Source organism: Bombus fervidus, chromosome 12, assembly GCF_041682495.2.
Source record: "Bombus fervidus isolate BK054 chromosome 12, iyBomFerv1, whole genome shotgun sequence".
Classification (NCBI taxonomy): Eukaryota; Metazoa; Arthropoda; class Insecta; order Hymenoptera; family Apidae; genus Bombus; species Bombus fervidus.
The window spans coordinates 7,211,655-7,222,330 of NC_091528.1; the positions used below are offsets into that span (position 1 = coordinate 7,211,655).

At 40.6% G+C, this 10,676-nt stretch overlaps 1 protein-coding gene and 1 long non-coding RNA gene across 4 annotated transcripts; one reads left to right on the plus strand and one right to left on the minus strand.

Moving 5' to 3' along the window:
- Nucleotides 1-1,818: 1,818 nt before the first annotated feature.
- Nucleotides 1,819-10,391, plus strand: LOC139993385 (uncharacterized). 3 transcript variants are annotated; one of them, XM_072015064.1, is made up of 6 exons: nucleotides 1,819-4,148; nucleotides 4,441-4,467; nucleotides 7,558-7,679; nucleotides 7,997-8,236; nucleotides 8,331-8,567; nucleotides 9,011-10,391. In XM_072015064.1, the coding sequence occupies exons 1-6, from the start codon at nucleotides 2,659-2,661 to the stop codon at nucleotides 9,103-9,105; spliced, it is 2,211 nt and encodes a 736-aa protein (XP_071871165.1). In that variant the 5' UTR covers nucleotides 1,819-2,658; the 3' UTR covers nucleotides 9,106-10,391. The 3 variants fall into 3 exon arrangements, with proteins under 3 accessions (XP_071871165.1, XP_071871167.1, XP_071871166.1); XM_072015066.1 differs by having other exon boundaries at nucleotides 8,331-8,563; nucleotides 9,011-10,342; XM_072015065.1 differs by lacking the exon at nucleotides 4,441-4,467 and having other exon boundaries at nucleotides 1,820-4,148; nucleotides 9,011-10,342.
- On the minus strand, nucleotides 4,303-7,560 carry LOC139993386 (uncharacterized). Its single transcript, XR_011801371.1, has 2 exons — nucleotides 5,868-7,560; nucleotides 4,303-5,051 (listed from the first exon to the last, which is right to left on the minus strand). It is a non-coding gene; the product is annotated as an uncharacterized lncRNA (long non-coding RNA).
- Nucleotides 10,392-10,676: the final 285 nt, after the last annotated feature.

The following is a 10,676-nucleotide window of genomic DNA, read 5'->3' on the forward strand; positions in this document are numbered from 1 at the left end:
CCAGATTGTCTGTCCGTACGTCCGAATCGCGACGGAGGATTCGGAGGTGACGTCAGACGTGAATGTATTGCATCGTCGCGTCGGAGAGATTCGACGATTCGACTTGTCTCTCTTTGCCGGATCAAATTGCATTCTCTTTCTCTTTCATCCGACGTCTGCCATCTAACTTCTCTGTTGTCCGCCAGTATCGTGTGGCCTCCCTCTTTTTGTACATTTAAATGCGTGCACGTGTCTGCGTGTGCGCAGCGACCTGCGATTATATGCACCCGTGATCCAAACGCATCGGTCAACACAACAGCTATAGTCGCTTGCTGTAGCTCCGGGGGTGAATAAAGTATCCCTCGTATTTTCTTTCTCTTTTCTTGACCCTGTCCATTTGTTTACGATCGAGGTGATCCAGCCGCTGCCGCATATCGATTCGATTCCAGAAAAATCGCGTACACCCGGCTAAATTTACACTCTTTTGGTAGACTGACGAAAATTTGATTCAGTATTTTCCAGGCATCTTCTGATGTGAAGATGTGTGGGAGGAGGAGGAGGAGGAGGAGAAGGTGTAGTCTAGCAAAGTTTATCCTGGACGATGGCTACCTGCCAAGAGAAATCAATCATTAATAAAGAGGCTTTCTTGTTGCAACACATCTTCAACTCGCTTTAGACAAACCGAGGGATAACCGAGGATAACCTAAGATACAGAATAGAATCTAAATTTATCTTAATTCCGAGAAAGATTTAGCATGAAAATTTATTCTATATTATTCTAGCATTCTTGTTAAAAGATACATTTCTGCTGTTGCAACATACCTTCAACTTGTTACAGGGATAACCGAGGATAATCTAAGATACAAAATAGAATGCAAAATCTTAACTTCTAGCAACTTCTTTATCGTTCTATCATTCTTATTCAGAAATATGTTGTTAGTTAACCCTACCTAGTCTGAGAATAGATATGAACGACTGTTACGAAGAATTTTAGACGGGAACCATTTCCGATAAATCTCGCCCTGCCGCACTATAACATATCACAAATGATTTATTTCAGAAAGCAGACGGTCGCCTGGTCGATGTCTGTCCAGCAGAGAGACAGTCACAGCAGACAGGTTCAAAGAACCGAATCCTTTAACCTAATTTTCAGATTCGGTCGCGTCACCACAATTTACGTTGTCCGTCCAAAAAACAAAAGATTCATGACCTTTCTAATTTCTCTCGTTTGTAGCCAAATTTATGGATTTTCACACGGATCCCGGCGACCGATTCGATCACGAGCACGGGTTTATTTTTCGTCCCGCTCTGTCTCTCCCGGTCTCTCTCAGCCTGCGCTTGTTTTTTCCCCCTTTCCTCGTTCCCGTTCTTTTTGGGCCCCGTCGTCGACGTGCTTTGCCACGTATTTTCACGCACGCACGCGGAGGCTGCATTTATTAAAAGCGATACATTATGATTCAAAGATCATATCTTGGGATTCGTCTAGACGGTGGAGAGGGAGACACCCTATAAAGTCGTACGTGGCTGCCCCTGAAACAAGCAACCGAATACAAGGTGCCTTCTCGTTCATTTCTTCTCGCCTCCGAGCCACCGTTTTTCGTTTCCTTCTTTTCTCCCGCGAGCCCCTTCGTCACGCCAGTCCGCGTTCCTCTCGAACACGTGAAAACGTTTCCCTTCTCTTCCCAGACCACGAGTAAATCGTTTCGCCGGGCGAAAATTCTTCTGAAAATGTCACATAGGGCAAACTCACGTTCCTAGATTTGTCATGATCCTGGATCGTCGTCTGCATCTGCCGAAGAATTATTCCAAGTAGTATCTGTCTGCATCATATCGATAGAAGATCTCCCTAAAAATTAGGCCTGTGAGATACCTATTCCGATATTTCGAAAAGAGAAAGGGGGCGGACAGGAGAGAGAAGAATCGTTGGAAAAAGGGAAAAATCGACCAAACGAAGAAGAAGAAGAAGATGCGAGCGCGATAAAGCGTCACGGAGATCGAGAAAAGGCAGTCGTCCGCGGGATTTCGGCGAGCGAGGGAAAGGGATTACCACACGCGCGCGGCGGGTGGAGCGAGAGGAACAGACGCACGGAGAGAAAGAGAAAGGAGACGAAGGAGAAGAAGAAAAAAGCGAGTGATCGTAGTAACACCGGCGCGTCTCCTCTCGCGGCTTCGTGCTTGTCTCGGAATTAGTGAGTAGACAGAATTATGTCCGTGAGCAGACCAGCTCGGCTCAGTTGAGACTTACTGCTCAGCCCGTGCACACGTATGCTACGAATCTTTCCTACTTACATATATACCGCGGCTTCCTGATGCGATTAGACTAGTCCGCGATCACCCGCCACAGAGTATCACGGACCAGTTTATTTAACACTTATTCGTAACGCGGATACACTTCCAGCGTCTTCCGTCAACGTTTGTCCATCCGTTCTCTGGGTCACTCGCTTCGACGAGAAGAGCCACGCGGTTTTCAGCGAACTTACCTCGTCAAGACGATTGCTCACCTTTCGGGGGTTGTGAATTCCCTCGCGCGATAAAAATGAAAGACTCCATTCAACGATAACAGTGGCTACATTACCGTATCAATGAACGAAGTGGTGCCATTTTCTGCCTTCGTACGACCCTGACAGAGAGAAAGGGACAAAACAAGTGAGAATTTCTCAGTCTGAGAAGAAGAGTTTGATGGTGGTCGTCATGGAATTCTCTGGGTTCTTCGTATTGTTGTTGGTCGTCTCGATTGCAAACAGTGTCTCGGGTCACCATCATCACCGCAGTGTGCACGCGGACGACAAGAAGAAGGGAGATCTGATGGACCACGTGAAAAGGTACGCGGCCAGTGACAACGAGAACGTGGTGCTCTCCGAGGGCGACAAGAGTAAGAGTCTGAGGGGCGAAGAAGCTAAAGGCACCGTTCCCTTCAGCGAGAGGAGGCTGGAGAAGATGCTGGAGAAAGCTATCCTAAAAATAATCACTGGCGATCTCAGCACGGGTGACATGTTGCTATTAAAAAGCCTAAATTACAGTCTGGAGGAAGTTCTGGCGATTCGTGAGAGGGAGCTGAACAAGAAGAAAGACGAAGAACTGAGGAAAAAGGAAAATATGAAATCTTGGTCGAAGGTGTTGTACGGAGATGGAGAAAAGAAAAGTAGAAATTGGAATAAAAATTCTATGGGCCGTTCGTCTTCGAAGAACCCTGATTTTGAAAACGTTAAACGAGAAGATAAAAAGAATCGTCACGTGGATAGGTCACCTTCTTACAAAGATTTCGACTTTGAGGCGTATAATCGACAGGCGATCCTCGATTACGAGAACTTACCCTCCAACTTAGAATTTCAGCAATCCTGGTCAGAACCCACGGTTGTCGACTACGAAGAAGCTACCAAAGCTTCCAAGGAACAGGACATCGCAAATAATCTTCATCGTGACTTTGACAGAGCTATGGAGCCTCACGTGGTCTTTAAGATCCGATACGATGACTCTGAGTTCGATTCCAGCTCAGGTTCCGACGAAAATAACAAAAATCATCTTAGAATGCCTAAACATCACGTTTCGATGATGAGACATACAACTTCAAGGAATACTGGTAATTCCTTTCATGCATCCACATCATCACCGCTTTCTTCAACTACTGCTACTACTGTGCCTTTGGTTTATCAATTGAGCAGCACCGACATAAAGGGTAACTATCTAAACAATGATCCTATAGCAACCACACTTTCAACATCGAGTACCGTCAGTACCACCAAGAGTACCATTTTAGATAAAATTTCGGAAGAGAAAAATGGTACAGATATCGTCGTTCATGTTACCAATTCTACTGATAAAATAGAAGTTTCAAAAAGTGTAGAGAAACTTAGTGAGAATAAAAGGATCAGTGAGTACGAAGGACTCGAATGGGTCGAAGATGACGTTTACAGAGTTATCCCTGAATTCGTGGATTCCCTTGGTTTCGAGAATACCGAGGATAATGAGACATCTGACTATGAAGACTCTATTCACGATTCCCGACTAAATTGGAATCCGGAGGATAACGAAAATGATACGTTGGGGTATCTAAACGACACTCCTGATTCTGTCAAGCTCTTCATGGCCAACAATAACGTATCCGCCGGCAGCCTTCCCTTGGCCAATCTGTCGTCCTACCTGCAACTAGCCATTGCTCATCGACGAGGGTAAGTGAGCTAATCGATGTGTTTTATGATTCGACGTTTTCCTAATCTATGCTTCAGTTCACTATGCTCTTGATAATTAAGATATATTTCTATTTAATTAATTCAGTACAGATTCGATTCATGGGGGAAGATTATAAATTTCAGTAATCGTAGATGGCTCGATATTTTTTTCATTCATTATGTTCCTTTTTGTCTCATTCATTTTTCACATTAAATGTTGTTTATCGTGTGTCTCGCTTTGCAAAAATGTCTAATAAAAAAATCTATACAATGTGCTTTTTGTGTCTTTTAGAGGAAACCTAACCTCAAGCTTCGACAGGTAAGCTTCACCCTGATGGCACTATGATCTGATGCTTTTTGGGTAAGGGACTTGGTTTACCGAGCAAGATGGACAGATAAATTCTGTCGAACTCTTTTTGTTTTGCTCCCCCGGCCGACAGGCTGCCTTCCTTCTGGCTTGGCTTGCATAATCTAAAAATACATTCTCTCTCATCACGATTATCTCATTGCTCGTATTGCATGAGATACGATTTATTGCGATAACAACAGGAGATCTATTCTCCACAGAGGTATGTTGTGTCTGCATGAAAAGGTAACACGCATTCTTCCCTTCTTACTCTTTCCCTTGAAACCAAATCGGCAATCTTCTCTTTAATTATTGTAATGAAAGAAAAAGGCAAACGGTTTTCCAACGACGTAACCCAGACCTGTGCTCGTGAATACTTGACGACAAAGGCGTTCTCGACGAATCATTGCCCCCGCCACGTAAAAATATCTCGATGGCCCGTAAAAATACCGTGATGAAACGAAGAACCACGAAGCGCCACTGAATTTCTACGCCTCGGGCTGACCAGCGTCCGCCTCTTCAACCGCTTCGCCTCCCTTTTCCTCGCTGATATTTTTCTAAACAAAAAATTCAAAAATTAATTAGAGATCGTTCAAATTTTTGAGAAAAGTATTAACAAAATTTTACACCGAGACAAATTCAATTACGAACGTAATCTATTTTAAAATGTCAAGATTTCGTAATAAAATTAATGATTCGTAATATCGTTTAGAGATTTCTGGTGTCAGAGAAAAATGATTTATCGACCAGAGTGATCGAGAAAGATAGACGCGGGAACGAAAAGCAAGCCAGGAAGGACGCGCTGTGGAAATTCCGCCGTGGACCCTAGCTATGTTTTTAAATCGCCCTCCTTCTCCTCCACCACCTTGGCCTCTGGTGCGAAGGCGTTTCTTTTATTTTATTAAGTCTAGACGCGTAAATGCATTCGTGTCGGCACTGGCGTAGCCTGCTGAGAGTCCTCCGGTGTACCCGTCGTTCCGCTTCTTCCTCGGGACTCTACAGGGTGATCTGGACAATCCACCGATACTAGAATCCTCTTGCTCGATTTCAAAGGTTAGCCTGGTTTCAGTCGAAAGAAAAGGAACAGAGTAATCGCAGTTACTTCATCTAAAGAATTATACGTGTTACTCAACGATAACAACGTGGATTAGGGACGCAGATCAAGGGGAGAGGCTGATGTAAAGTGGTTCTATAGTATCAGACGGATTAATTTATTTCTTACAATGTCTACAGTAAAGCGGACGTGGGTTAGATCGCAACGACACAGCAGCCTTAAGTTGAGCACCCTCATAATCACCGGGTGTCTAGTCAGACTGCAGTTAGGACTGCTCTCTTATGAGGTTATGTAATACATTTTAATTTAATGCGCTGACCTTGTCTATGCGTCTCTCTTCCTATGCCGACAAAGATGATGCGAGATACGCAACGGAGAGCGAGGAGGAAGTTTTCGTCAGTGGCTCCCCACCTCACCGCCAGACGATGCAACGTGCATTTTTTGACGTCGTTAATCAGGTCGTCGTTCACCGTTCCGCGATCTAACATTTTCTTCAACCTTCTGACCTCCGCCACCTACCAATCTTCTCGCGTTGATTTTTTTCATCCAAAACAGCTTCCAAGCTTTTTCTCCTAAAAGTTATGAAACTTTTTATAATATTTTAAAGATTATTCTGTAATACAATATTCGCCACGTTGATCGAAGACCTGTCCAGCTATACAATAAGTTCTTCGTAATAATAAAAATGAAAGATCCTTGAAGAAATTGAAGAAATCTTCTTGTCTAGATTTCCACGTGCCGACGCTACTTCGTGTTTGTCCGAAGGCTGTTACAAAACCGGCGTAACGTAGTCAATTTTCTTAATACGGTACTCGGGAAGGATCACTGGATTCATTCTCATGATGCAACGGCCTCCAGACACCCGAGTCCTTCCCTTTCCCAGACGGCAGACAGACGTGACACGTACGCAACGAGACGCTGTAGAATGCGTGACTTGGACGTGGCTAGATTAAGGAGCATGTCTAGAATGGAATACAACCCATCAAGATTTCGTGGCGAGATTTCGTCCAAATACCCTCATCCTTCTATCTCTTCCGCTTCCCTAAAGAGGTTCCTCTGCAAAAAAAAGTGGGACAAGTCGAAACTCGTAAAAAAGAAATTTATTTTTTTCACGTTTCCTCTTGGACGTCTAACCCCACGTGGTCACCATTCCCGTAACCTGACCAGTCGATTGTTTAGGAAAACCACTTCTGGTTGTTTGTCGAGCAACAACGAGGTCGTTGACGCGCGATTGGTTGCGCTTAAAGGTCCAAGTGGGCGTCCAGTGAAGCAATCCTTGCCAGTGACGTAGAGAAAAGACGCTCCTCCTTTTTTTCCTGCCGGGTTTAATGACTTAGAGCTTCCATTATGCAATCCCGTAATCTCACCTGATCGTCGATGCAAGTTCTACATAGATAGACTTGAAAGTCTTCTCTTCTGCAAGTTTAATTAGTAGTTAATTAGTACTTATCGTTATCGTAACAGATTGTTCTCTGTTCGATGAAGCATTCTAAAGTAAAAATTCATTTAATAGAAGATATTAAAATTCGAGATATAACACAAATGCATCAACACTTCCCTGCTAGACGAGACGAATGAGGTATATACTAGTGCTCGTGTCGGCTGTCTAGTCAATGTCTAGAACGTATAATAAATATCTGTGACCCACACTATGGGCCCTATAGGTCACTGACCACTGTCCATTAGTCTGCCTTGCTGCCCGGAAAGCTTGCACGTATCTCCAAGTGAAAATTTTTACGTCGTCATCATCCGACACGGAATTCTTCGAATATTTCTGATTCTTTTATTTCACTTTACTCTCTAACCCAATTTCTCAATTTCTATCCTCGATTCAATCTAAAACTTCAGTTTCTATCTACTAATAGATTTAAATTGCAAACTCTCCTTTTTTACTGTTTTATTCGAGTATTTATATGGAGAATTTGTCGGCTGCTGTGATTCTTTTATTTTCCAATTTACTTTTTATTGCTAGTTTACATCGGTTTATAAACCTTTGTTTCTGTGTGCAGCCAGGGTGAAAAAGCCATCGAGGACATCAAGACGCGGGTTCTGGCTCTCACCGGAAGATTCAACCTCAGCACCGACGCCAACCAAGTTCAACGCGAACGACTCACCATGTTTTCACCGACTTGTAAGTTACTTAACCTGTTAATAGGAATTTCTTAACTATGTAATCGCGGATTAAAAATTTAATATAGCTAAATCAATTTCAGTTAAGTTTTCAGGGTTCGAAAATATAAATGCGATACAACTTATTTTTAATAAAAACGAAATAACGTATTAAACAATAGAGAATTTATATATAAATGAAATAATGCATTAAAGAATAGGGGATCCATAAATAAAGAAATTATTATATCCGACGAGCTATCTAGTTAACAGACTAATATCTCGTTAATACTCTAAATATTTTTCTGGTATAAAATATATATGGGTCTCTTCCACCAGGTCAAATTCCACGGAACACGGATCAGGATGCCTGGACGGACTCATTCTCTATGAATATGCACTTTCAATTGAATTTGACTTCTAGCGATCATGTGGTAGCCGCTAAATTAAGAATATTCAAATTACCACAAGAAAACACGACATCTTCTTCAGAAAGCACATTCGACGAGGAGGAGGAAGACGAGAAGAAGATCAGGATATCGGTCTACTATTACACGAAAACTTTGAAGAGGCATCGATGTAAGTTGTGGATTGATCTATAACATTAATTGAATAAAAATGTATTATTAACAGCGAATAACAATATTAATTGAATAAAAATTTGTATTAACAGCGAAGAAACGCCTGATGGATTCGGTAGTGACTCCTCTCACATCCAGAGGTACCCATTTGGCGTTAGATGTGAGACAAAGCCTTCGATTCTGGAGATTGAACCAACGGAATTCTCATGGAAACGGAAGTAACCATGGGCTGGTAATACAAGTTGAAGATCAAGATGGCAGGCCACTGAAACCGGCTCTATATATTCAACAACCGTCTTGCGCGGATCAGGATTCAGATCAGAAGGCATGTGAGTGTGTGCTCTAACAATACTAACTCCGATGTGACAATTTCGATTGCCTGCTTGCATACCTGCGTGACACTTAACATCGTGTGCCATAACAGACTTGGATGCCTTAGATCATTTGAATAAGTTAAATAATTCAAACAGTCGCGATTGTTGACTATCGCGATTAATAGTTTGCGAGTTTTGATGTATTGGCGATGCTGTGTGGTTTTTGTCGTGATTTCATGCTGGCGCGCAGCCAGTTCCATCATATTGAGACTAAATTTTTATTTCACATACTAGCTACATTTTTCATAATGTAACAGCAAAAATATTTGTAACGCATAATTTACTTGGAGTAGTTATTTAAATATTTCGAGAGATAGCTTTAAAGATTTAGTCTTAGTATAATTAATGACATTACCTATTATAAAACATATTTACAACAGTGTCTTCTTTTTCTACAGACCAGCGAGTACCTGCACTCTTCGTACGAGCCTGTACTCGTTACGTTCGCATCGTAAATGGAAAAACGGAGACGTACGTCAACTGCAGGCATTAGAGTGGAAGAGAAAAACACTTACATGCTGTGAGAAAATAGACAATCATTCACGTTGCACTTTATCCTTGGAAAAAAACAAGGATTATTTTTACGAAGACCATAGAACATAATCCTTGAACTGTTGCTCGATTCAAACACATACCAACAATAAGTGTGAAATACACTTTTGTAGAAAGAATAGTCGTCATTAAGGTGCGACGTGTTTGTATCGATTATCGATCATAACTACATACTTTATAAATTAAGAAAATAAGTTAAGAAAATGGAAAAACCAATTTTTCCATTGCTATGCAATGCATATGCAATTATTCTTGCATAAATTAATGCATTAAATTCATTAATGTAGTCAAGAAGATTTTAATATTTTTTATACAAAAATCATATTGACGACATTCTGGGTTTTTTTTTTTTTTTTTATTCTAAGCGCGCGCAATACAAAATGTAGACAGATGCGCCGTCACCATTGTAATTAGTTTCGTAGCAGTAACGAAGTGAAAAACGCGCGAAAATTGCATTAGTGGCGAACTGGTGAGAGAGTGAGTATAATCCCAGTAAAAGTTTCTTTTATAGACTGCTTTTTAATTTAAACAAGATGTTAACTTAAAGATGGAATGCCGTGTTATTTAAGTGCAGTAGTGGTAAGTTGTATTTTATGTTTTTTAACATTTCTTGTAGTATGCGTACAGACCGTGGCTTTTACGGGAAAAACATCGAAATACCCGTTATTTTCCGAATAATATTAGAATAAAATTTTAGTATGATTTAATGATGTACATACCAGTGAAATCGAATCAATAGATTGATTAATATTAAATTAGATTAGATCATGTTAGATTATCAAGTAGATTACTCTCTTGACATGTATGCATGTACACGTTGCACATGCATGTGTAAAGTAATACACGCATATACATGTCATGCCCACGACTGATGCAACCAAATGTAAGAGCTTAGGCATAGATATTTATGTTTTACGTTAATTAAGCAGCACAAATCCGTGCTGGATTTCTATTTCTACACTTTAGGTGGGACCATATATAGAATATTACAGTTTGGTACAAGCACTAAGTACTTCACTATGTTGTAATGGCCCATCTGAAAGATTATGTTACTTACTATTATATGCCGTTGTTGTTTAACAAAGAAGACAACACAAATCCTACATAATTCTTGTACATAATGTATATTTAATTGCCTAGTTGTTCAAAAATAAATGGTTTGATGTCGAAATTTATAATGCTTTTATATTGAACGCATTTTAAGTTTGACTCCTACCTTTTATATGATGAATTGTCTTTTAACTGTTTAATATTTTCTTTTAATGAAAAAAGGTATTTTTTAAGAAATAGAGCTTTTTGAAATTATATAATGTTCCAGTGTCTAAACTATTGAACTTTGTGTATTAGCTTATTTCTTTATTAAGAGAAAATATTAACTTTTAATCTAAGTAAGTCTTTTAATAATATTTTATAAGTCTTTTAATCTAATTTTATATTTTGGTGTATTGCTCCTTATCGAACAAAATAAATTGTTTCTCTTATCATGGTTTATATCTTTTGCAATGTTTGAAA